General features: G+C 43.1%; 1 protein-coding gene across 1 annotated transcript; it reads right to left on the bottom strand.

Annotated features, from left to right (window-relative positions):
- On the bottom strand, positions 1–27,967 carry LOC311428209 (ATPase family AAA domain-containing protein 2-like; the record flags this gene model as incomplete). Its single annotated transcript, XM_084539738.1, is given in 15 exon segments — positions 1–344; positions 1,637–1,727; positions 2,594–2,753; positions 3,088–3,176; positions 3,548–3,628; positions 3,630–3,723; positions 4,671–4,786; positions 5,007–5,109; positions 5,339–5,461; positions 6,280–6,385; positions 6,826–6,936; positions 21,572–21,828; positions 27,187–27,235; positions 27,640–27,769; positions 27,955–27,967. Coding segments are annotated over 12 exon segments (1,443 nt in total). The 5' UTR covers positions 21,597–21,828; positions 27,187–27,235; positions 27,640–27,769; positions 27,955–27,967.

Raw genomic sequence — 27,967 nt, 5'->3', positions numbered from 1 at the left:
TTATAAAGAAGTGGATGCTGTGGTTATACCTTGCTGTCGGTCCTCCTTTAGTGCAAGCTGTGCATGCGGGAAGATCTTCTGCACAACTTGTAAAATATTCTCTACTGATCTTTGAAAAAGTGGCTTGAAAATGGGTGATAGTGCTTGTACGGGTGAAGCCTCGATCCTGTTGGAAGCTGGAACAACCTTCTTCATAGCCATGAAAAAGTCCTTTGCTTTTATTTTAATAGAATTAATGTCTAGTAGCAATTTCTCCCTACTTGCATAAATCTGAGGATAGCATCGGCGTAGAGAGCACAGCGCAGCTTCAGTACAGAGGGATTTGATATCTGCACCACAGTCTCCTAACAAACAAAAATCAAACGTTACATCAGTCAAGGCCCAGGTTTACAACATGCAACATTTAAAGAATTTGTAATGCCAAAACCAAACAGCTTAACAGGGAATTCAAAGTGCTACCGCTTGTGAGGAATGTTTTAACATTTCGTGTCCATAAAGAACAATTCTGTTTGAATCCTGTCTGCCTCTGGGCCCTGCACTGGCAATTTAATTCTTGAACCACAGATGCAGTGTGTCCCAGTCTCCCCCTCATTCTACTCAATTTATCAAGTCTTCAGAAAATACTCCTTAAATTTATGAACCTGTTTGCTTTTGTTATTCCGGACTTCTATTTCTAACAGTTACAGCCTTTTTTTTCCTGTCTTCTTCGAGATTAACTTAACACTGCTATAGATGTGACTGTCCCTGGGAATGGCTGGGGAAGAATGTTTTAATTACTCGTGAAGTGTCAATAAGAAAGCTATTTGTGTTTGATGTCTGGGAGTTTCATAACAACTGATAACAACTAGTGACTGTTATGGGATACTATGCAGACCTTTGGTATCTGCCCAGGGCGCCAAGAGATTAAGAGGAGGAAAAAAGAAGCTGAAGGACAGCTGGGAGACAAGACCTGCAGAAAATGTTCTATAAACTTGGTACAGTGCCAAAGGAGTACAAAGGGGAAGGACTTGGAGAGGAAGACTACGAGCCTTCAGCATGAAAGACCCCTAGAGACCCCCAGAGGAGACTGATGCGCATGCTCCAGTAGGAGGGATTGGACCCCGGAGGCTAATTATAATAATCTATTTTTTTTGGAAGTAGTAATGAATATGTATTAGTCTAGGAGCATAAAAATCAGCTGCTTGATGTAACTGGTGTGTGCCCTGGTGGAGCGGAGACTCTCAGTGCACCCAGCACTGTTTGCTTACCTCTATTCTTTTATATTCTTTTAATAAATCCTATTTTTTTATTTAATCCTAATTTGAATCCTGAGCCATTTATACCACTCTCTGCCGGGAAGTTTCATGTTGCTCACTGCCTGATATCCTGCACTTATGCAGCTGAAGCAGACTCCTCATCAAAAACTATACTCTTGAGGAAGATGCCCCAGAACCATTTAATGTTCTCAGACAACAAGAGGAACGACAATGAAGAGTAAATAGATGAAAGCATCTCACTCAGATTGCTATGAAGGCGTGCCAGCTGCCTCGTAGACTAGTTGTGCAGCAAGGCACAAGAGCATGGGTACTGCCTGGTACAAGCTAAGGTTCTTTACAACTTGGTCACAAGCAAGAATCCGTTTCTGTTTCAGTCTTACCAATGCATTTCTCAGCTAGTTCATCAAGCAACATGTCCGGTGGCTGAGGGGTCCAGTCACGACTATGAATCTTGACAATTTCTTTTCTAGCCTGGAAGCAAAATCATTGCATTTTAGCTTGTCCCAAGTTTTCCTTAAAAATACCAACAAGAAACAAACAAACCAAAAGGCAAACAAACAAACAACAAAAAACAAAACAGTCCTCCCTCAAAACCCCTCATCTATTAATACACTTTTCTTACTTGCTCAACTTTCAAGTATTTTACAGTTATTTAATATACACTCTGCATTTTCAACCAGGAAATTGAATATTTCTTATTTGTTACACTGAACTTTTTCTAGGAACCTACAGTGAAAGAAAAGGCATTTATAGCTTCAATAACAAGTTTCCAAACTACGAGACCTAAGGACCCAGAGGAAAATACTGTAATGAAAAATTTATCCAGAAACATTTCTTTGCTGTCCAAAAAACTTCTCTAAAACTTAGCAAGCTTTCATTGGGACAGTCTCATTACTTCATCGCATTTGCTTTCCAGTCAGTAAATTCACAGAAAGTACTTCTGGCACAATGCTTCCAATTGCTACAATTACTATAAAGAAGAAAAGAATTATGACTCAAACTACTACCACTGATCCGGGGCACAATCAAATGCAAACACGTCCCCTATTCACTCATAAGTGAAGGATTGAGACCAAAAACACAACTTCATGATGAAAGCGCCCAAGTGGACTAAATAATTAAGCAAACAGGTACAACTTTGGGAGTGAAAGGTTTGGTTATAGAACTAACTACTTGGTGGTATCATCCTGACCATATATATCCAGTACCAGATTTGCCCTCCATGGAACAACGCAGTGTCTCCACATATCACTCTTTTGTTCAAGTTGTCAATTTTTTTTTTTCCTATAAAGTTGGACTTTGCCATGGTAGCACTAACGTTGAATTTAAGTTCTCACCTCTTTATTTGGCAAGTTGAAGAGGAAGTGTCTGCCAAAGCGTCCTGGTCTTCGTAAAGCAGGATCTATAGAATCCAGTCTGTTGGTAGCTCCGATTACCACGATCTCCCCTCTGTTATCTACGCCGTCCAGAAGGGTCAGAAGAGTTGAAACAATGGAAATAATAGAAAAACATAAGTTTTACTTACTGGTTCAGTAAATTTTGTTACATTCCACATGACTTTCTTCCATAAAGGACAAGCTTTTTAAGGACAAGACTCATTTTAAGACATAAAAAATAGGTAAGTTAACACAGACCACATGCTGATATCAGGCTTAGTAAATTGGTTTCTACTATCGTTTAGAATCACCTGTTTTGGCATTGAGTTACAAGTTTTCAGGATAAATTAACATGTTCACAGTAAATTAAACAGGTCATCATCCTTTTTTTTTTTTTTTTTTTTTTCATTTCCCAAAGATCAAGCAGATTTTATGTAGGTGCAAAACTGTAATACCTATGAATGTGGTCTTGTTTACTGGAGCGCACAAGAGCGAGACCATCTATCTCATCAAAGAAAATAATTGAAGGTCGCATCTGACAGGCCTAGCAGGAAAACACTGAGTAAAACAGCATTATTTAAAGGGAAAATGCACAAAAACATCATGGTTGGAATGTCATCTAAACTAGATTTTTCACTTTAGCCTCTGGGACCTCTACTGATAGAGCTACTGGAGTATCTGGCATGACTAACAGAAGACAGCAGTCTGTGTCAACCCACTGTATCCGGGTGACAGAAAGCAAATCGTTCCAGTAGTTCTTACAGCTGACATTCACAGCAGAAACACTGGCATTTCCATTTCAGTGGGAAAAAAAACTAACAAAACACAAAAAAGAGCAAGTGCTACTTAAAAACGTTGACCACAGAAAATAATGGTTACAACTCTGACAGAATACACTGTGCATTTCAACCTTACCTGTTCAAATAACACACGAAGTTGGCGTTCTGATTCCCCCACGTATTTTCTCATGCAGTCCGAAGCATTTCTCAAAAAAAAAAGATATTTTCCTGTCACTTTGACTATATTCACTGGCAAGTGCACGAGCAACTAGTGTTTTCCCTGTTCCTGGGGGGCCATAAAATAGACAACCTCTGCAATAAAAAAGATCCAGATAGGAAAAAAAACATCATGATGAGTACCTCCTAAAACCATCGTCTCTAGAACTAACTCATCTTTCCTAACCAAAACACGTCATGTACAAGACAGCAGTAATAGCGGAAGTGTGGGTAGAGGCAGAACAGACAGAAGTTGCGCGTTTTTACAACGTTTCACGAGAAAATTCTTTTTTTTCACCCAAAGAAATGAATAAGGGGGTAACTCAAACGTATAAAACCTTCAAAAGAGAGCATACTGTCCCAGAAGGACACTTCCAAAACTGCTGACAAACAGGGTGATTACAGCAAACCGGAGCCAAACGGGCAAACTTCAGCACAGAATCTGAGAATGGGCTGAATGGTGAATCACCAGTTCATTCTGCAGCAATAAACTGCATATTCTTGCTTTCACAATATGCAGAATCTGGTAGTAAAGCATTTAATGCTCCTTTCAAAAGCATTAAGTTACTGGGTTTGGTCTCTCAGACCATCTATTGCTGATGGCAAGTGAGGAAGTCTAAAGCCGGAAGGAAAAGCGATGCCTTAGCACTCAGAGGAAAAAAAAAAAAAAAAAAAAGAAAGCAAAAGTAGGCAGGAAAAACAACTGGGCTTCCAGGCAACATATTACAATTGACTTCCACTAGATAATCCCTTCTTGCTTACAGACTAATCAAGCTGACTTGTACATAAAACTGAGAACAAAACCACTCCAACCCAACTAACCCAACTTTTTAAAAACACCAGATGGTAAAACTTACCATTTTCAGACATTGCTTAATACAAATATTCTGGATTCTATCCGTTTTTAAGAAACCACTTTTTGCTACTACTAAAACAAATGTTCACCGCTGCCAAAAATGTTGAAGCATGGAAGCATATTGATAGCTTAATTGAACTTTCTCCTGAAAACAGCTGACTTACGATTTATCACTTTAATGAGTTACCTTGGGGGCTGAATATTGAACCGCTGAAAAACTTCTGGATACAGGAGGGGAAAAACCACCATCTCTTTCAAAGCTGCGATGTGTTCCGAAAGACCACCCACGTTCTCAAATCCAATCTAAAGAGAAATTCAACACCACAGAGTTTGTATGTTAAAGAAAGCAGCAACCTAGATCAAGGTTTCATCAGAAATTATCTCAGCACAATGCAAACATTCTGGGCAATTTTTGAAGTTGCTTTAGAGAAAACCATCAACAAAGGTAGTTGTAGATGGCACACTGAGATCTTTCATAATCACTGGAAACACTCGCTGACACGATGATTACTTTACGACTTACCGCACTATCTATTTGCATTGCATCTCCCTGACTTCCTCCAACTTTCTTTTGATCCCTCTGAACTCTCTTTAGGTCCTGTTTCTGACGTTTCACTCGAAAAGTCCTGATTTGAATTAAGGAGAAGTTATAGGGCTTCTTTTTCTTTAAGATGCAGCTCGAAGATTTTTGTTTTTCATAATAATGCCAAGCAAATGTAGAAGACATTAATTAATATATTAGAAGACCTAATTAATTGACATAAACTTACACAGTTACATTTAGATAAACTTAAACATGGCTAAATATTCATTTGAAGGAGATTCATCCCTCCCCTATTCTCTACCGACAGCAACCTTCTTGGAGATGTGCTCTCGCCGTCCTCACTGCTCTCACCACCCTCCTCCGTATCACATGTGCTAAGCAAGGGAGACGAGCAAGAGGGTGTAGAATCACTGATGTCATCTGCACGTCTCCGTCTGCAAGCAAGCATATAAACCAGAAAGTTAAAAAGAAAATAGAGCAGATACTAAGTAACACCAAAAATTAAGGGAATTCTATCTCCAAATTGCCTCTGAGATCTATTTTCCAGTCCACTGTACTCCTTAGGAATCTGATTTCAAAGGCCATGACATGATTTTCCTCATGACAACTGTCTGCTTTCAAGAATGCTCAACAAAATATCTGGCAATCAACAGCATTCTCTACGCACTAACTGCTTACAGAATCCAAAAAGCCTTTATCATTACTAAGGCAATTTATGATTTCATTTAGATCTTTTATTGTTTAAGGTTAACTTCATATAGAAACATTAGTTGATTCCAAACAGAAACTAGAGTCAGTATTTGAGTGATAACTTTTTTTTTTTTTTTTTTTTTTTTTTAAATCTAACAAAACTTCCATAAAGCCTCTCCCTCTAAATCGAATAAAATTATTTTCGGTTTTAAGAAAATCCTTTGTATCCTTCAAGATTAAATAGTCTGACTAAGATTTTTAAGGGGAGATTCCGGCTTCAGTTCCAGAACCAAAGAATTTCAGTTACAGAAACTCAGACACTACCTCCATAATCATCTTATCAGCGACCCACAAATATTGGATTTAAAGAAGAAACCAACTTAAAAGTATCCACCTCCTCCCCTCCAAATATTTCTTTCCTCTCTATCCTCAGACTACCAAAGTACCGATCATAAACTTACTCTGTAATTACCACTAAACTGAAAACCCTTTGAAGCATTATGCAGTAAGGAGACTGACAGCTCTACGGATAAGTAAGAGCTATCACTAGCCATACACCAACCTGGCACGTCTTCTATATTTTTGTGACCCAGCATTTTCAAGTGACTCTTTCTGTCTGACAGAACGCGGCTGGCCCGAGTTAGTCCTCTCTCGATCTCTTTGTCTTACTGAAAGGAAAGAATTTAGAATAATGATACAGATACATTTAAGAGAGGAGGATATCAAAAGACAAAGAAAATGCCACGTGTTTCACTCATCCCTAATTCCAGAAGAATTTTTAACTGTTTTTGCTTTTCATCAGTGCATGGTACAAGTGGAAAACTACGCCCTGTTTAAAGGTGAACTGAAAATCACAAGAGCAAGACCATTAAGTGTGATTAATTACTGTTATAGCAAGGATACATAGCACTAAGTACGCCAAACAGCAAAGAAATACAATGTGCACAGGACACACGTGTCTGATAAAAACAGGGAAGTTCATGTGCAGAATGAAGGTACAGAACTGAAATAGAACTGTGTGCGCAAACACATGTCTTTGCATTCAAAAATTTTATCTCACTTATGTGCAAGAAATAAGGTTTTAAGAGAAACTGTGCGTTCAACCTACTTTCCATAGGAGCTTGGTAGCGGTCAACAGGTTTACTCTGTCGAAGGTTGTAACGCCTTGGAACATCTTCACCACCATTTTCTTTGTTCTCACTTCCTCTTGATGTTTGTACTGTACCACAAAATGACACCAAATCGTTAAGTACTTTTGCAAATTATATGAAATCCAAAATGCATTACACAGATGCCTGTCAGTTTTATTATTAGCATTATTTTAATGACACAGTGGATCCTGCAAAACCTTAAGATGAATTTATGCAAGTCACGTTTCAGAAATCACAAATCCTAGCAGATGAGCATGCATCTGGACATTGTTCTGTGCTCTCTGAAACTGCTGATGGACTTGTCGTCAGCCTCAGTGTTTAACAACAGGCAAAATTCTGTCATATTGCTTAGCTAAGATGCAGATCTTCTGAAAACAGCTATTTCAGAAAGTCACTTCTTAGTTTGAGAAAGTATTTAATGGAAAGGGTTTTAATAATCTGCAGTGCTAAGACTAAGCATAGTAATCTAAGTCCAAGTCTAGCTCTGCCACAAATTCTGTGAGCAATAATGGGCCAGACACAGGCTTGAAGCTCACCAATGAGAAAACAATGCCAAATGCACATAAGCTTAGGCCATTAGCTTCTGTCAAGTAACCTGAAGTTGTTTCATGAAAGATGGTAAAAAACGCAAGAACCAGAGTGCAATCATCTACTGGGTTCTGGTGAATATCCTCTCACGTTAACAGCAGGACACCGAGGAAGGAACGTACATACTCCGTTCACCTACCTGTTTGCCACAAGGACTTATCTTTTTTTCTTGGAAAGCACTGCCCTCTCTGGTTTTTATTTTTTAACCCCAAAGGTTGCATTGCTTTCTGAATGCGAGGTTGTGGTGGTTTTACCGTGCTGGGCAGCTAAACCCCACAACCGCTCTCTCACTCCCCCTCCTTTAGATAAGGAGGGGGAGAAGTAAAGCAAAGAACAACTCACGGGTTGAGATAAGGATAATTTAATTAAAGGGAAATAATTATAATAATTAAATAAAGACTACCATGAACTAAACAATTTAACTAAGGGGAAATAAAAGGGAAAGGGGAAAAAGGGAGGAAAACAAACAAACAAAATAAATGAAAGCTATATGGAAGTGCAGAGGAAAGAAATTACTCTCTACTTCCCACAAATGAGCGGTGCTTGACCACGTCCTTGAAGCAAGGCCTCAACGCACGCAGCCGGTGTTCGAGAGGAGGACCGACGTCTTCTCAACGAGAGCCCACCCCTCCCCTCTTCTTCCTGTTTCCACCTTTTATTGCTGAGTGTGACACCACATGTTATGGAATATCCCTTTGATTGGTTTAGGTCAGCTGCCATAGTGATGTTTCTCTCCTCACTTTTTTGCCCACCCCCTAGAAGGGTTAGAGAAAGGCCCAATGCTGTGCCACTGCTGCTCAGCAGTAGACACAACACTGGTGTGATAACACTGCTGTTCCAGCTACAAGTACAGAGTACGGCACTGTATGGGCTGCTGCCGGGAAAGTTAACATTCCAGCCAGACCCAGTACAGAGGTAGGTGCCATGGGGTATACAGACAGCACACGGAAAACTGAGCGATCAGGAAATGAGTTTGTGATCACTACCATCTCCAGTCCTTGGTGTTCCAACACTTCTATCACAAAAGCATGAATTTCTCTGCTTTATTGCTCCTCTAACCCTTTCCTTTGTTCCAGTAACTTCCTTTATAACAACACTGACACTTTCCTCACTCTTTTCTGGCGTATTTTTCATTATAAAAGTATAGTCTAGCTCTTTCCTGATTTAAAATTGTAGTTTGCATTTTGATCATCAATTAATTGCCCCGGGCTCATTTCCCATTCAACGTGCTATTTAAAATTCCTCTCTACAAGTCTCTACTGCACAGCTCCCTGAAACCCACACACTTTAACCAAGCTTCTCCCTCTAGACTGGTGCCCGCCTTGTATTCAAGCTACTCTTATTAAGACTTTGAGCTAATGTTTTCCTAACTAAACCTCCAAAGGAGTCAACTCTGCTTCTCCCTTACTAGTCCATGGCCCAGCCATTCTTCCTCTGAAGAACTTCCCTCGGGTTCCCACCTGCCACTGTGCATCTCTCTGCTCCTCTGGGCCTCTGAAGGGAGGAGCAAAGTATTTTCTGGGGCTCAGCCTCCTCTCACTGTCTCTCTGAGCTCCTTTGCAGGTGTGCAGCTGAGCTCTATCACATAATCTAACTCATCAGCTACCTACTGCAACACCCTTTTCAGTCCTTAAGTACAGTCTTGCCCTCTTCTGATCTGTTTAGAAAGCTCCTACGAGGATGATCTAATTTACTGCCTTAATCACAACTAACATTCTTCTTAAAAACTGTAAGTTTTCCCATCACTTCCAAGTTCATACGGTCTTTCGTGGCTTAACCTCATTCCACAAGACCTTGTCCGGAGAGAGGAGAAAAAAAATAATAGAAAAAAACCCTAGGGGTCAGCCTTGTCGAGGGAAATCGACAATTCCCGTCTGTTACTATTGCAACAAGAAGAGACACGTTCAGAGGAAATATCATTAGCGGGAACAAGATGAGAAAATATTCAAAGAAGAATAGGGGTGTCAGGGGCTATATCTTCTGGGGACTTCAACATCAACAGAGCCGTTGATAAAACTACTTATTGGTCCCCATAAAGAGGAAGTCTTATTTTCAGTAGACACAGGGGCTGAAAAATCCACTATTCAAAAACTTCCAAAAGGAATAGAAGAAGGGAAGAGTTGCATGTCTGTAATAGGGGCAAAAGGAGAGCCCTTTAAGGTACCTGTTTTGAAAGATGTAGAGACAGAAACAGATAAAAAAATCTGTCTTAATGATTTACTTTTGCTCGCTGAAGCGGAGTACAATTTACTAGGAAGGGATTTGATTTTAAAATTAAACTTAAGCATTCAAAGCCAAGGGGATAAATTGCAGATTAAATTATACACTTTGACACAAAAAGACAAAGAATTCATTAACCCTTCAGTGTGCTATAAGGAAGGGGAAATTGGAAAAATAGAAATGGACCCCATAAATGTTCAAATAATGGATCCACATCGTCCAATTAGAATTAAACAATACCCTATACCAATGGAGGGTCGAAAAGGATTAAAACCCATAGACTTCTGGAAAAAGGAACTCTAGAACCATGTATGTCACCTCATAATACACCCATCCTCCCTGTAAAGAAATCGGATGGGTCATACAGGACCTGAGAGCTGTAAATCAGCGAACAGTCACTAAATTCCTTGTGGTGGCAAAACCTTATACTTTACTAAGTCATATCTCTCCCAAACATACTTGGTATAGCGTAATAGATCTGAAAGATGCCTTTTGGGCCTGCCCTCTGGATGAAAAATCCAGAGATTATTTTGCTTTTGAGTGGGAGGACCCTGAAACGGGACGGAAACAACAATTAAGGTGGAACGTGCTACCACAGGGGTTTACAGAGTCACCAAATCTATTTGGACCAACTTTATAAAAAGTTTTACAAGATTTTGCATTACCCAGGGAGGTAAAATTATTGCAATATGTGGATGATCAATTAGTAGCAGGAGAAACTGAAGAGGGAACCCGAGAAGCTCCTATTAAATTGTTCAGTTTCCTGGGAGAAAAGGGATTCAAGGTGTCTCGAGCAAAATTACAATTTGTGGAACAGGAAGTAAAATACTTAGGACATTGGTTAAGTAAGGGAAAAAAGAAGTTAGATCCTGACAGGGTATCTGGGATCCTATCCTTAAGACCCCCACAAACTAAAAAGGAAATCCGGCAAATATTGGGATTATCAGGATATTGTAGACCATGGCTTGAAAGCTACAGTGAAAAAGTTAAATTCTTATATGAGAAATTAATTAAGAACCAACTTAAGTGGTCTGCAGAAGATAACAATTTGAAAAAATAAAAGAGGCATTAATACAAGCACCTGTGTTGAGCCTTCTGGATCTGGAAAAACCTTTTTATCCCTTTGTGAACACATCAAACCAGGCGGCATATGGAGTTCGTACTCAAGACTGGGCAGGAATTAAGACACCCATGGGGTATTGTTCTAAGTTACTTGGTCCAGTAAGTAGAGGGTGGCCTGCTTGTCTCCAAGCTTTGGTCGCTACGGCATTATTAATAGAGGAAGTTAGAAAGATCACTTGTAATGCTCCCTTAAAAGTGTATACTCCACACAATGTCAGAAGTGTCTTACAACAGAAAGCAGAGAAATGGTTAACAGACAGCCAGATCCTAAAGTATGAAGCTATACTAATTGACTCCCCTGACTTAGAACTAAGGGTAAGCTCTGCTCAGAGTCCAGCACAATTTTTGTTCGGAAAACCATCAGAGGAATTACAACATAACTGTTTAGAGGTAATTGAGACCCAGACTAAAGGAAGACCCGATTTAAGAGATACTGAATTGGAGAAGGGAGAAGCACTGTTCATAGATGGCTCCTCCTGAGTAGTGGAGGGAAAAAGAAAATCAGGATATGCAATAATTAATAAGCACCTGGAACCTGTGGAATCAGGACCCTTGAGTCTATCATGGTCAGCTCAGGCTTGTGAGCGGTATGTCCTATATAGGGCCGTGGAACTATTAAAGGGGAAAAGTGGAACTATATATACAGATTCTAAATATGCATATGGGGTGGTTCATACCTTCGGAAAAATTTGTGAAGAAAGAGGTTTCGTTAATACTCAAGGGAGGAATCTTATACATCAAGAATTAATAATAAAAAATTTAAGGGCATTAAGAGAACCAAAAGAAATAGCAGTGGTACATGTAAAAGGACACCAAAGAGGATTAGATTACCACACCAGAGGGAACAATCTAGCAGATAAAGAAGCTCAGGAAGCAGCCTTGAGAACTCAGGCTGCTAAAATTAATACAGTACAGGAGGAAGAAAGACGAGAGGGAGAAGAAAAAAAGTTTACTCCTGAAGAACAGACAAAACTGGAGAAAACAGGTGCTAGATTAGAACAAGGAAAATGGACATTGCCAGACGGGCGAGAGATATTACCACAAGCTTATGCAAGGCAAAGATTGGAACGTTTGCATACACAAATACATTGGGGTACAAAAGCATTAAGTAATCACTTACTTCAACAATTTGGATGCATAGGGGTTTTTGAAATAGCAAAGCAAATCACACAAGGTTGTTTAACTTGTCAGAAGATAAATAAGAAAGTGTTTTGACAAGCAGCCGCAGGAGGAAGAAAAACAGCTTATAGGCCTTTCGAGAAAGTACAAGTTGATTTCACTGAATTGCCCAAGGTAGGGAGGAAAACGTATTTATTGGTAATAGTAGATCATTTAATACAATGGGTAGAAGCCTATCCCGTAGCACCAGCTACGGCACAAATGGTGGCAAAAATTTTATTAGAACACCTGATACCTAGATATGGGATAATCCAGTACATTGATTCTGATCAGGGCACACACTTTACTTCTAAAATAATAAGATTACTGTGTCAATCATTAGGTATTCCATGGGAATATCATACTCCATGGCACCCACAAAGCTCAGGGAAAGTAGAGAGAATGAATCAAACAATGAAACAACAATTGGCTAAATTAATGATTGAGACACAAATGCCCTGGACAAAATGCTTACCATTGGCACTTCTAAACATAAGAACTAAACCACACAGTGAGACTGGATTATCACCATATGAAATGTTATATGGTATGCCTTATTCACAGGGAATGCCTCTGGGAAACAATGTAGTTGAGGATCGTAGTATCCAGAAATATGCAATTACTATTGGGAAAAGATTGCAAGAGCTAAGAGAAATTGGAAGAATGGCTCTGACACCACCTTTAGGGTTTGCTATTCATCAAATACATCCAGGGGACAAGGTCTTAATAAAAACTTGGAGGGAAGAATCATTACACGCCCGGTGGAAGGGACCATACCTTGTTTTACTTACCACTGAAACAGCTGTGAGAACAGCAGAAAGGGGTTGGACCCATGCATCTAGAGTAAAAGGACCAATAAATACCCAGACTTGGAGGGTTGAGTCTGCTCCTGGGGAACTGAAATTAAAGCTAAAAAAGAACGAATGTTCTGGCAATAAGGCTCTGCATAAATTAAGAATGCCAGAAGAAGGGGACAAGCCTGAAGGGAAGAAAGGGAGAAGGCAAGACCGGGGCAGGACCCTCCACTGCGGTGTGTATAGTCTACCAAGGGAGGCAACCCCTGCGGGTATTGACTGCCGAGTGGGAGGGCCTCAACCGGATTTCGCCCACACTAAAGCCAGGTTGTCTCAGGAAAAAGAAACAAACAAGCAAACAAAAATATATGTATATAATAAATACGATTATTATTATTATTATTTTTTAACCTATTGTAATTAGTTTTCCAGGAGCTGGATCACCCTCAAAGGCTGAACAGTAACCCAAGCTCAAATAGATCCTTGAAGTGGGCCCAACCCCTTGATTGGAGGCATTTCTCACACCCCCACGATAACCCCTGGATGACGCAGAAGGATGTTATACTTCCTGGTACTATTTTTACAGGGGCAATTAAGCCATGGGAATAACTTGTTCATTCTGGGGGAAGAAGTGGCCAAGGCTTTTAACCTCAGCAATTGCTGGGTTTGTGGGGGACCACAGGGAACTGAAAGTTGGCCCTGGGTAGCTGGCCCGGTGTCGTGGTTCCGCTCGAGTGGGCAGCCGAGCTCCACCACAGCCGCTCTCTCACTCCCCCTCCTCAAAGAGGAATGGGGAGAAAATATGTGAAAAGTGCTCAAGGATTGAGATAAGGACGAGAAAATCACGCAATAATTATTGTAACAGGCAAAACAGACTCGGCATAAGGAGATAGTAAGATTTATTGCCTCCAACTAACAAGCGAGAGAAGTGAGAAAACAAAGGAAAAAAACCAAAAGCACCTTCCCCCCCCATCCACCCTCTTCCACCTCCTCCCCCCGAGCGGCGCAGGGGAACGGGGAATGGGGGTTATGGTCAGTCTACAGCACTTCTTCTCTGCCGCTCCTTCTCGGTCACTCTCGTCCCCTGTGCTGTGGGGTCCCACCCACGGGATGCAGTCCTTGATGAACTGATCCGGCGTGGGCTTCCCACAGGCAGCAGCTCTTCCAGAACTGCTCCAGATATGGGTCCGTACCACGGGGTCCATCCCTCAGGAGAAAACTGCTCCAACCTGGCTCCCCTACAGGCAGCAGCTCCTGCCAGGTCACCTGCTCTTGCGTGGGCTCCTCTCCACGGGCTACAGGTCCGGCCCAGAATCTGCTCCGGCAGGGGTCTTCCACAGGCGGCAGCCTCCGTCGGTGCAGGGCCACCTGCTCCACCGTGGCCTCCTCCACGGGCTGCAGCGTGGAACCCTGCTCCACCGTGGTACTCCATGGGCTGCAGGGGGACATCCTGCTTCACCATGGTCCTCACCACAGGCCGCAGGGGACTTCTGCTCCGGCGCCTGGAGCACCTCTCCCCCTCCTTCTACACTGACCTTGGTGCAAGGCTGTTCTCCCACTCCCTTGACTCTCCCGGCTGCTGTGTGGCGCAGCGTTTTTTCCCTGTCTTAAATATGCTCTCACAGAGGCGCAAAACAACATCGCTTATTGGCTCGGATCTGGAAAACAATGGGGCCCTTCCCAAACATGGGGCAGCTTCTAGATCTTTCTCACAGAAACCACCCCTATGGCTCCCTGCTACCAAAACCTTGCCACGTAAACCCACTACACCTGGTTGAACCTAAGTTGTGGGTTAGTAATTTGAGTGAAGTTCATAATGGTACACAATTCTGGAAAGAGGAAGAAGGCCCATGGCAATTGCACTTGTCAGAGCAGGGTATATACTGTTTAACCAGAACAGGAACAGTAAAGGTGGGAAAAAGCTTTTGTAAATGGACTCTATCTCCCGGATATGATTGTACTGATCCTGAATGTGGACCTATAAACTGTACATCAAGTAAAGGAAAATGGAACGCTACACATGTCCAGCTGAAAAATGGGACTTGGCTGAAATGCTCATATAAGAAATTTTTTGGACCTGGATGTGAAGCTATGGCAAGAGCACAATCAAAGGGACAATTTGACGTTCAAATCCTGAGTTGTCAGCGTGATAACACCACTAGGGAGCAGCATGTGGTAAGAGTCTACTGCTGGAGGTGGCAAGATGAGAATGGGACACAAGTGTTCTTTAAACATTTCTGGTCGGCTCGTGATATGACAAGTCGTGAAGGAGAACTTAGTTGTAATTGTGAGTGGGAATCTAGTGCGGGAGCTTGGAGGTGTATATATACGAGTACTAATGGGGCAAACATTGTAACAGGACCACTTGGTAACAAAAACCCTTTGTATTTTCACGCCCCAAGGAATAAAAGAGAATGGGACGGTCCTTTTCCAAATGGGACGTGGGCTCTAAAGGGACATTATTGGGTGTGTGGCAAACAGGCCTACAAAAGGCTACAAAAGGACTGGTCAGGAATATACTACGTGGGGTACATAAGACCCTTGTTCTTTTTATTGTCACAAATACAAGGAAATCATTTAGGAATAAAATTATATGATGATCTGAATAGAGAAAAACGATCTATTGATGCTTCCTTAGCTGGAGGTAGTGCTCAACAACGGAGAGAAAATGAATGGCCCCCTGAAAGAATCATACAGTATTATGGACCAGCTACCTGGAACCCAAATGAGATAATATCTGGAGCCCGAGAACCTATTTATAATTTGAATCAAATAATTAGGTTGCAAGCTGTCCTCGAAATAATAACCAATCAAACAGCGACGGCTTTGGATCTTTTAGCTGATCAGTCCACCCAGATGAGGAATGCTATCTTTCCACATAGAATGGTTTTAGACTATTTACTAGCAGAAGAGGGGGGTGTGCGTGGGAAACTAAATGATTCTAATTGTTGCTTACAAATTGACGATAATGGGAAAGTGGTTAAACAGATAACAAAAGAAATTAGAAATGAGCCCACGTCCCAGCACAAACTTGGAAGGGTATGGATTGGGATTTATTTTCATGGCTGCCTGGTGGACCATGGGTTAAAAGGATGTTATTTTTATTTTTATGTGGTGTAATGATGTTATTATTCATACCTTGTATGATACCTTGCTTTACATTATTGATACGCCAGATAATAAATAGTACATTTGTAATGACTTCATTAAAAAAGGAAGGGGATATGTCAGTTATGATGCTTAAGAACTGGACCCTCCAAGAACGGACTTATGAAATCCAGTTATTAATGGCAAAAGTTGAAAAAGAGACACGAATTGAGGATATTAAAAAGAAGATAAGGGATTGTGAGGAATTTTTTAACAATTCTTGTCAATAGAGAGCTTGAAGGAAAATGTATTCGTAAGTTTTTTCCTTGAAGTCTCTGATATCCGGGGGTTTCAGAACAACTGCTAACTATTATGACTTTTGCATGGGACACTATGCAAGCCCCTGATACCTGGCCAGGAGATGAAGGAGAAGGGAAAAGCTGAAGGACGGCTACAAGACAAAGCTTGCAGGGAACGCTGTGCAAGCTTTTGACATGCACCCAAGAAGTACAAAGAAGAAGGACAAGAAAAAAAGCCTGAGAGGAAGACTATGAGCCTTCAGCATGGGAGACCCCCAGAAGGACCACCAGAGACTGATACGCATGCTCCAGTAGGGGGGTTCAGATTCTGGAACTAATTATAATAACCCTGCTTTTTTTAGAAGTAGTAATGAATACGTATTAGTCTAGGAGAAAAAAAAAATCATCATCTTGATGTGACAGGTGTGCGTCTAGGTGGAGCGGAGACTCCCGGCACACCCAGTGCTGTTTGCTTACCTCTATTCCTTTAATAAATTGTAAACGTTGATTATTATCCTATTTTGGGATGTAGCCATTTATAACACCAGTTATAGACAGGTTGCTCCAAAAGGGGATGCTGGAACCATGTATGTCCCCACATAATACCCCCATTTTGCCAGTAAAAAAGGCTGATGGATCATACAGGTTGGTTCAGGATCTTAGGGCTGTGAATCAGCGAACCATAACCAAATTTCCAGTGGCAGCTAACCCATACACTTTATTAAACCACCTAACACCTCTGCATAAATGGTATAGTGTAATAGATTTGAAGGATGCTTTCTGGGCCTGCCCATTAAGTGAAGGGTCTTGGAATTACTTCGCCTTTGAATGGGAAGACCCCGAAACAGGAAGGCGACAACAGCTTAGATGGACTGTACTTCCTCAGGGATTTACTGAATCCCCACATTTATTTGGCCAAACCTTAGAAAAAATATTACAACTTTTTGAGGTAAAGGGGGAAGTGAAATTGTTGCAATATGTGGATGACCTATTAATAGCTGGGGAGACTGAAAAAGAGACACGGAGAACCACTATTTTCTTAGGGAAAAAGGGTTGAAGGTCTCAAAATCTAAATTACAATTCGTGGAAAAAGAAGTAAGGTACTTAGGACATGGGCTTAGCCAAGGAAAGAAAAAATCGGATGCTGACAGGGTATCTGGGATTTTAGCCCTATCATCACCCAAAATGAAGAAGGAAGTGAGGCAACTGCTCGGGCTCTTGGGATATTGTAGACCCTGGATTGAAGGGTTTAGTGAAAAGGCAAAGTTTTTACATGAAAAATTGACTGGAGAAAAAATTAAGTGGAACGAGGAAGATGAGGAAAAGTTGAGGTTGATGAAGAAAACGTTAACAGAAGCTCCAGTGCTGAGCCTCCCAGATTTACAAAGACCCTTTTATTTATTTGTAAATGTTTCTAACCAAACTGCATATGTTAGTTGCAATTACAGCTAAGTCAAGAATGGGCAGGAATCAAGAAACCTGTGGGATATTGTTCCAAACTCTTAGACCCTGTGAGGAGGGGGTGGCCAGTGTGCTTCCAGGCAATTGTGGCTACTGCCTTACTGATTGAGGAAGCTAGAAAAGTCACTTGTAGGGCACCTCTGAAGATATATACTCCGCATAATGTTAGGGGAGTACCCCAGCAGAAGGCTGAAAAATGGTTAACTGATAGTAGGATGCTGAAGGATGAGGCCATCCTGATTGACTCCCCTGATTTAGAATGAAAAATAACTGCTGCACAGAGCCCTGCACCCCTGACCCCAACCCTAACCCGGATCTAACCCTAACCCCAACCCCAACCCCTAACCCCAGTTCCCTAGAACTACATTTCCCGGTATGCTCTGGGCACCCAACATGGCCTCCCGGAAGTCCGGAGTCCGAGAACTACATCTCCCGGCATGCTATGGGCACCAAACATGGCCTCCCGGATACCCAGTGCCGGAAAACTACGCCTACCAGCATTCCCCAGGCAGCTGGCCTGACCAATCACAGGCCGAGTGTTCGAGAAATACCTTTTACCAGTACTCACTGTAACCCAAGCACTTACCGGCCTTTCAAAAAAACCACAAGCCCTAACACTAAAAATCCTCGAAACCCCTACAGGCATAACCCAAACTATTTACCACACTAAACCCCTGAAGTCCTATGCCTAAAAGCCCAAACCCAAACACTTAAGACGCTCAAAACCCAAACCCAAAACATAAGGATTCTCAAAGCCCTAAACAACAAAATTAGAATGCTTGAAGCCCTAACCCCAAAATTAAGACGCTCAAAACCCAAAGCCAACCCAAATCAGTAGGATGCTCAAAACCCTAACCCAAAAAATTAGGACACTCAAAACCCTAACCCTGGAGAACCTAACCTGAAAAAAAAAAATAAAAATCTTAAAACCCTGAATAACTGACCAAAAATAAAACCCTAGGACCCTAACACTAAAAAGCCTATCAACACTACAACCCAAAAAACTCTAAAACCCTAACACGATAACCCTGAAACCCTTAAAACCCTAACTGTTAAAACTCCAACCCAGTTATACACCAGTTACCTCCCTTAAGGGATATAGAGGAGCTCTCTCAGATATGGCAGTCCTACTTCTCATGCATGCAGCCGGAGGTCAGTCTCATTCTGGTGCTGATGGTGGTGGAAGCAGGGGCAACGGTGGTACTCCTAGAGATACCACAGCTACTGGAGGTGGATTGTTAGGATATGGAGATGGTAGGTTACCCAACGGCTCCCGTTTATTATCTTTTTCTTTTTCCTGTTCTTCTTCTTCAAATTTCTTATCTGCTTTTAGTGTAAATATTGAGGCTGGAAAAGGACATGAAGTCCTCCTGATCCATAATCCTGCATAATCGCTTTCTTCCTGGCAAAAAGGTTCCTTCGAATTAACATGTGTATTTCAGGCGTGACAAATCCAGTCTTCAAAGGATCGAAAAACAGACCGAAAGACGTGATCTTAAAGGCTCCTTTGGCCATTCTATCACACAATACTGGACTGTTTATTTACTTTTTCCTTTTCTGGGGCCTCTATCGTTCCAATTTCTAACCGTTATTCCTAATGGACTTTCTGGTGGTATGTCTGGTAATTTGCTCCCTTTCTTCTGGTCCCTGGTCTTCGATTTTGTCTGACCCATCTAGGAATTTTACTGTGGCAATTCCCACAGCCCTTGGTTACATTAGTAAGAGTGTCTTACAGAGGGTTTAAGATCTATCACGCACCCACAAATCCTATAGGAATCGCTTCGGTCCTTCACCGGCCAAGTCCCTCGCGGGAGATTGGAACCACGGTTAGAAGACCTCCACAATCGCTTTGGAACTAAATTCCATCTCAGTCACACTCTTACACAGGCAACCAAATCCCACCCAACAGAACAGTATATGCTTTAAACGCTTACAACTACGTTGTCTTCATTTGGATCTTCACACGCAGAATTACAGGCAAAATAGAGTGCTGCAACCAGCAAGGGAGCTGAAGAAAAATCAAAACCTTTGCTTACCTTTATTCAGGTTCAAGATGCCATTAGTCCCGACCCGACTCGAACAGCAGCCACCACATGGTGGGGCGCCTCTCCTAGATCAAGTAAGAATTCAGGAACCAAAGCCCTCCCGGACGATCCCCCAGTTGTCATACACGACTGGGTCCCAAATTCGATTGCAATTACAGTTTACAATTTACTAAACAAAGAGAGGTACGCGGGCAGTTACTCGCAAACAGATATATTGTGCCAGCTGCCCTTCAGTAGCCCAGTGTCAGACCAGATGTCTTTGCCAAAACAGTCCGGACAATGTATTAGTACACCCATGGACTACCACGTTAATCACTAACTGCCAGGCAGGACAGCTCCAGACCAAACACATACACACAGGCACGCCACAAACACTACAAACAAAACACACAACACAGTGCACAAGAAAAAGTGACCCCCAGAGGGAAGCCCTATGGCAACAGCAAGTCACAACAGGTGCTCTGTAGCAGACCCAAGGAGAGACTCAAATATCATGACAGGAGACTGGAAGCAACTACCAGAACTGGGATGATGGAGGCCTAAAAAGCCTGCCTTCAAGACAAGAGACCAGAAGGATGGGGAGTGAAAACCCCTGAAGAAGACGCTTAGGAAATCAATTCCAAAGCAAGAGCTCCTGATGTGGCCCAGATGACTTCTTCAAGAGTGAGGATGGAAATAGATGTGATCTCAAACAGAATACAATGCACAAGACCTGAAACATATCTGCACTTCAAGCAGCGACTGCAAGACAAGTGCTCGCATCAGCCCTACAATGATGAAACAAGCATTTAGGAACTTTGGTGTGGCTACCAAGTTGCCCGTCTAATCTGTCCAGTGGAAGAAGGAAATGCGGATATCAAGACCTGAGGAGCATGTAACATATGTTGATCATATCAAGAAACGTTTGATACAAAAAAAGTATTACACACACAGAAGTGATTCCTTTAAGCTCCCACTGCAAGATGAGAAGTGCTCAGCTCCCAATTGAACATCAGCATTATTCTGATGATGTCAAGTGTTCAGTACCCTCAGGATGGCTTCCCCAGGGCCTGCCAAGCACCAAGAGCAACAGCACAGTACAGCACAGACAATACAGAACACAGATGACAAACTGGGACTGCCCTGCCTGGCATGTGTTCACGCTGTACGTGACAGAACTCCCCACACATAATCTCTCTGCCTGACCTGATCAATCCTGAAAGGCCCCATCCAAAGCAATGACTTAGAAGCACAGACCATCGCCCTATGGGTGCATTCACAACCCCAACTCAAACATAGCACTTGCCCCCCAGCTTAGCTTGGGAATGCTGGGAGGCAGGTTCCATCTTCACCAAGGAACACAAACGCTAGCCAGGACATTGCCTCAGGCACCAGGCTCTTCTTCACCTGCAGAAATAAAGTGCCATCAGGCACCAGCACACCAGCCAAATTTCTTCCAGTAAAACAACCTCCTCAGAAACAGTCGTAGTCAACTGACCTGCTCCGCTTCTGAAACCAGATAGATACCCTCTAGAAAACTCCCCGCCTCCCTCTGCCAACCACTCCCCAACATACAATATTTGCCCCCGGACTTAATTCTCAGGGCTCAGAATCCACCATCAACGTGGACCACAAAGGCCAGCTAGGATGTTCCCAGTACCTTCTTCGTCCCTGCAAAGGAGGAGTCACCCAGAGGCGCACCAATAGACCACAACACCAAAAACAATACCTGTTTTCCACCTTTTCTCCACTCACCTTCCCGATCCAGGCTTAGCACTTCCATTCAGTGTGCCGAGCCAAAGTCATAGGGCTTAGACCAAGGAGAAAGAACAGACAAACGTGACAATCCACAAAACAGTCTATACCCACTCCTCTTCCTTCCTCCCCTACTGCAACAGCCAAGAAGCCCCAAAGCCACGTACCCCAACCCAGTACGACCGCTTCGCTCACCTAACATCTCAAGGAGATGCATCATGCTCCCTGCTCCTCTTGCGCCCCGAGCAGCTCCAGCATTTCAGGAACTGGAACTGCTGATGTCTGGCAGGTCTCAGAAATGTGGCAGGAGACGTACGCTGCTGTCGCAAGGCGCTTGCAAAGCCGGCCCGACAGGTGAAGCAGACTAACACAGTCCACCAAACAACTCGGGGACCCCACTGCTGTCCACTCACTCTCATGCTTCGTTCAAGTTTCCGTGCCTATGCCCTGGGCTACAAAAAATAGAGAGAGAAGGTCACATCTACGATGGACACACAAACAGTACAGCTCCTTGATAAGAACTCAAACACAGAGACCAGAGCTAGACAAATAAAAAATCCACCCTGAAGTCCACAAATGCCAAATGGCCATGAATGCATAGCAGCTCCAACAGGGGTAATCACAAACTTACACTTTGCAGATGAAGTAGGTGACCCTGCTCAGTCTCTTGGTAATACTGTACCAATGTGGTCAAGCCCCTTGTAGCATGTAATCAAGCTGGTTTTAGTCCTTTGGAGAGTTACACAAGTGGGTTGATTCATCTAGACATTAAAAAATAGCTCAAACACAGGAGCGTATGCCACCATCCCAAAAAACAGTGAGCCAGCAGCCTCTACTAAATATCCCTCTATTAAGTGAATTCCAAGCACTTAGAAATCCAGAAATCCATAGACTCCAGCCTGCCTAAAGAACCCTGCAACTGACTGAAGGAATCACCTGGGAAAGGGGAGGGGCAAAGCACAAGAAAGTAGAAAAGAGGAGGAGCAGCAGCTGTGGTTTATTTACTTATTTATAAGGCTTAGCTCAACAGCATGCAGACTGCAGACAAGACAACTGGGGTGTTTCTAGAAGCAACAATCCCCATGCTTTTGCTACAGCTTTTAATATTAAAAGGACAATACCACCAAGCAAGTAACTGAAGCTTTTTCAGCTGGAATTAGCTCAAACTTTTATTTACATTTAAAGAAAACTCTAGGAGCAGAACAGATTATACACCAACAAAATCAATTCCATTCCATTCACAGGAAAAATCACTTACTTCAGTAGGCTATCTGAAAACCAAAGGCTATGCTGATGGATCAAAACACACTACAGGACACTGGGGCCAGGCCCTCCGCTGCACCAGCTTAAAACCCATCCCTACACTCACCAAGGTGCAACCCCAACACAAACACAGATGCAGCATTTCAGCCTCAACAGTTTTGCAAACTGCTGGAAAGCAGGCTTCATCCTCAGCGAGGTGTGCTCAGGCTACACAGGACAGGGCTTCGGGCACCTCTTTGCCTACCAAAGACGACCGACATCAGGAACTGCCACACCAGACAACCTTTTTCCTACACAACACCTTTCTCAAGAACCACGCAGCATTCCAGTGACCTGCTTTCCTCCTACTCTAAAGGCTATCTCAGCCCACCTTGTCTGTGGCACCTCATAAACAGGAGAGAAAGCAATCGCAGCAGCAAAAGCCACAGCGCCCTCGGGACAGTTACTCTCATCCCCTCCTGTACCTCTGCCGCTTGCCTGCCCCACATGGCACATGCTTCCATCTGTTCTCTTTACCCACTTATAGCACCTCTAAAAGAGAAAGTGGAATTTTACTCGATTGGATGTAAGAAAATAACTGCAGTGACAACCGCACCCCAAAAATAACAGCTACCTCTGCTCATCACACACCACTCACTCCAGAGGCACCTCGGGTCATGACGTCCTGGACTACACACTGAGTTTCAGCCTGAACAAAGGAAAACACAGTCACAAGATAATCATTCAGCTGCCAGCATTAGCACCCATCCCTCAACAACACAAAGGAACCCCATTTACGATATTATCATTTCAAAACAGCAGCCCCCTTGCCTCAGCACCTGGAAAGGAGATCAAGCCAGTCACTGAGTTGCCTACCAAGTGCTGGACAGTTCCAGAAGGAGCTCTTTCCTGTGATAGGTTCCTCCAAAGCTTTACACTCTACTGGGGACAGGAAAGAAATAAGAATAAGAATTTCAAAACCCCATATCTGTAAGCTTTCAAGATTCGACAGACCTCCTCAAGCACACCGTTCAAGCGCTATGCGAGCAGCTGCTCGCAAGCAGCACTACTCTCCTCCCCCCCAAATCTGCCAAACACCACAGAGATGACTGTGCCAGCTGCTCTTCAGTACATGCCCAGAGGCAGACCGGATGTCTTTGCCAAAACAGTCCGGACAATGTATTAGTACACCCATGGACATTAGCTATCATCACTAACTGCCAGGCAGGACAGCTCCAGACCAAACACATACACACAGGCACGCCACAAACACTACAAACAAAACACACAACACAAGGCACAAGAAAAAGCAACCCCCCCAAGGGAAGCCCTATGGCAACAGCAAGTCACAACAGGTGCTCTGCAGCAGACCCTAGCAGAGACTCAAATGTCACGACATGCGACTGGAAGCAACTGCCAGAACTGGGATGATGGAGGCCTAAAAAGCCTGCCTTCAGGACAAGAGACCAGAAGGATGGGGAGTGAAAACCCCTTAAGAAGACGCTTAGGAAATCAATTCCAAAGCAAGAGCTCCTGATGCAGCCCAGATGATTTCTGCAAGAGTGAGGATGGAAACAGATGTGATCTCAAACTGAATACGATGCACAAGACCTGAAACAGATCTGCACTTCAAGCAGCAACTGCAAGACAAGAAGTGCTTGGATCAGAGTCATGATGACAAAACAAGCATTGAGGCCCTTCAGCACCGCTATCAAGTCACATGTCTAGTCAGTCCAGTGTGAAAAGCTAGGAGGATATCAAGACCCAAGAAGCACAGAACAGACATTGCAGAAGCAACACTACAGGACAGACGAACAGAAGGAAACTGTCATGCCTGGCACACGCACTCAAGCTACAAAATAATCCCACTGCTTCTATTAGCCTGGTGACCCAGCCACAAGCAGCCTGAACGTGACCCAGCCTGAACTACCCTCACAGTGGCACCAAGTATATTCAGCCAGCTGGCTCCATGCTGCTCTGACTCCCAGCTCCCATTAGCCACCCCAGATATGCAAATACCAGGTGCCCCCCAACTTAGCTCTCAGGTTGCTGGATGGTAAAGTTCCTCCGCCTCAAGAAACGCACAGGCACCGATTGTCATCTTAGTCAAGTGCCAGGCTCATCATCAGCTGCAAAAACAGACTACCAGCATTCACTAGCACTCCGGCCATGATGCCCACCTTCTCCACAATGCTGACTACTTCTGATGTTACATACGATTGTGCTCATGTGTTCCTCTCCAAATCCAAACTCCAACAGTGCAGCCAGTATCATCCACACCAACTGGGAAAACAAAGGGATTAAATGATCGCTGCGTTCACAAGAAGTCACCCAATGGTGTTTTTTTGTTGTTGTGTGTGTGTTTTTCTTTGTTTTGTTTTTTTTTTTTTTTTTTTTTTTTAAATCTGCTTTAGCTCAACAGCATGCAGACTGCAGACAAGTGAACTGGGGTGTTTCTAGAAGGAACAATCCCCATGCTTTTGGTGCAGCTTTGAATATTAAAAGGACAATACCGCCCCCAGCAAGTAAATGGAACTTGCTTAACTGGAAATAGCTCAAACATTTTTTTTACGTAGAAAGAAACATCTAGGTGCAGAACAGATTATACGCCAAAGCAATCAAACACCAAACAATCTTTCCTTCACTTCGGATAAGGGATGACCAGGCTGACAACACTCACCTTCCCTCAGAGCTTCGTAACATGAAGATTTCCCTTCCCTGTCCACGACTGCACAAAGCACCTGCAAAGACAAGAGAAACGCACACTCTGAGGCACCTCATAGCCACAGCGTACCTGCTGCAATACCTCTCTCTTCCCAGCTCTGTTACTTCAGCTGCTCACCAGCTCTAACTGAGATTCTTCGCTCACAGCGCCACTGCAAACTCTGCCCGGGCCACACAACACACCAAAAAGACATGCACACACAGCAGCCCTGGCAGGGGTAATCACAGACTTAGCCTTTGCGGATGAAAAAGGTGACTCTGATACAACCATGCTCAGTCTCTTGGTAATGCTGCATCTACACTGTCAAGCCATATGTAGCATGTAATCAAGCGGGTGTAACTCTCCAGAGGACTAAAACAAGTGGTTTTATACCTCTAGAGATTAAAATATAGCTCAAAAACAGGAGCATATGCCACCATCCCCAAAAAAAAGTGAGCCAGCAGCCTCTACTAAATATCCCTCTATTTCAAGCACTTAGAAATCTAGAATTCCAACCACTTAGAAATCCAGAAATTCATAGACTCCAGCCTGCCTAAAGAACCCTGCAACTGACTGAAGGAAAAACAAAGCACTGACCCCAAAGAGCAGCCCAGGCAGAGGAAGCTCTCTGATGCCATGCCTGGGGCTCATATACCTTTTGGCCCCGCCCAGCACCCAAACCCAATCAGCTGGGAAAGGGGAGGGGCAAAGCACAACAAAGTAGGAAGAGAGCAAGAAAAGCAGCTGGGTTTTTTTCTTTCATTTTTAAAATCAACTTTATCTCAAAAGCATGCAGAGAGCAGACAAGATATCTCTGGTGAATCTAGAAGCAAAAATCTCCTTTGTTTTTTCTGCAGGTTTTAATAATGGATTTACAATATCACCAAGCTAGTAACTGAAACTTTCTCAACTGGAATTAGTTTAAACAGGCTCATCCCCATCTGTAAACGCAGAGAACCAGCATTCACTAGCATGCCAGCCCTAATACCCACCTACTCCACAACACTGACTACTACTGATGGAACATACAGTTGTGCAATACCTCTCTGTTCCCAGCTCCTTTATCTCACCTGCTCAGCAGCTCCACCTGAGAAACGTGCCCGGGCAGGCGGCGCGGCGCTGCGTCGCAACGTGCCCGAACAGACTTACTCTTTAGAGATGAACAAGATGACCCTGCTCACTCTCTAGGCACTACTGCACTTATGCGGTCAAGAAACTGTACCCCACAGTTTCCCCAAAACAACGTACCTGACAACCCCTCATAAAAGAACATCGAATATGTGAATTCCAAGCACTTAAAGCCTAGAAGGCTGCAAGATCTAAAGACTCAACCCACAAGCAAAAGATCCAAAAATATAACAAACTGTCCCTAAACCTGAAACAGACTACCCTTTACATGCCCACTGCTGCCTTTTTCATATACATGCTCACACAGGGAGCCTCCATGACACATTTCTCCTAAACCATGCTCCATCACTTTTCCACCAACGTTGTGGCTTTGGTAAGATTTGACATATAGGCAAAGACTCACAGAAAGCCCCGTAATTCTGCCAAAATCATAAGGGACCCAGAACCACAAAGCAAACACACAAAGTAACATCACCATACTATCTGTAACACTGCTATAACAATTACTCACCTGAGGAAGAGCTGCATGCAATAGAAGCACCTACTACTAGATTGCTTTACTGTGACAGATCCTGCCAGTTGCCACCTAAAAAAGACATGCATACCCGTTTCTACTTGAAAATGCATCAGTCCATAGACTCTGACCCACCTAAAGAACCCTGCAACTGACTGAAGGAAAAACAAAGCACTTACCCCAAAGAGCAGCCAAGGCAGAAGGAGGTCTCTGATGGCATACCTGCAACTCAGTTACCATTAGGTCCCACCTGGAACCTGAAGCCAATCACCTGGGAAAATACAAAAAAAAAAAACAGAAAGAGGGGGAGTAGTAGCTGTGGTTTCTTTACTTATTTATATGACTTAGCGCAACAGAATGCAGAGTGCAGACAAGAGAACTGGGGTGTTTCTAGAAGCAGACTAACACAGTCCACCAAAAAACCCAGAGTCCCCACTGACATCCACTCACCATCACGCCTCATTCACGTTTCCGTGCCTATGCCCTGAGCTACGAGAAACAAAGAGAGAAGGTCATATCCACGATGTACATGCAAACAGTATAGCTCCTTACAGAAAACTCAAACACAGAGACCAGAGCTAGAAGAAAAAATAAATAAATAAACACCCTAAAGTCAACAAATGCCAAAAGGCCATGAATGCACAGCAGTTCCAACAGAGGTAGTCACAGAATTACCCTTTGCAGATGAAAAAGGTGATCCTGCTCAGTCTCTTGGTAATACTGCACCTACGTGGTTGAGCCTCTTGTACCATGCAATCAAGCTGGTTTTAGTCCTCTGGAGAGTTACACATGTGGGTGTATACATCTAGAGATTAACATATAGATCAAAAACAGAAGAGTATCCCCCCACCCCAAAAAACAGTGAGCCAGCAGCCTCTACTTAATATTCCTCTATTAAGTGAATTCAAAGAACTTAAAATCCAGAAGTCCATAGACTCCAACCTGCCTAAACAACCCTGCAACTGACTGAAGGAAAAACAAAGCACTTACTCCAAGGAGCAGC

The sequence above is a fragment of the Aythya ferina genome (assembly GCF_964211825.1).
Source record: "Aythya ferina genome assembly, contig: HAP1_SCAFFOLD_36, whole genome shotgun sequence".
In the NCBI taxonomy this organism is placed as follows: domain Eukaryota; kingdom Metazoa; phylum Chordata; class Aves; order Anseriformes; family Anatidae; genus Aythya; species Aythya ferina.
Note: the sequence above shows the minus strand (reverse complement) of the source record. Positions and strands in the feature narration are given on the sequence as shown.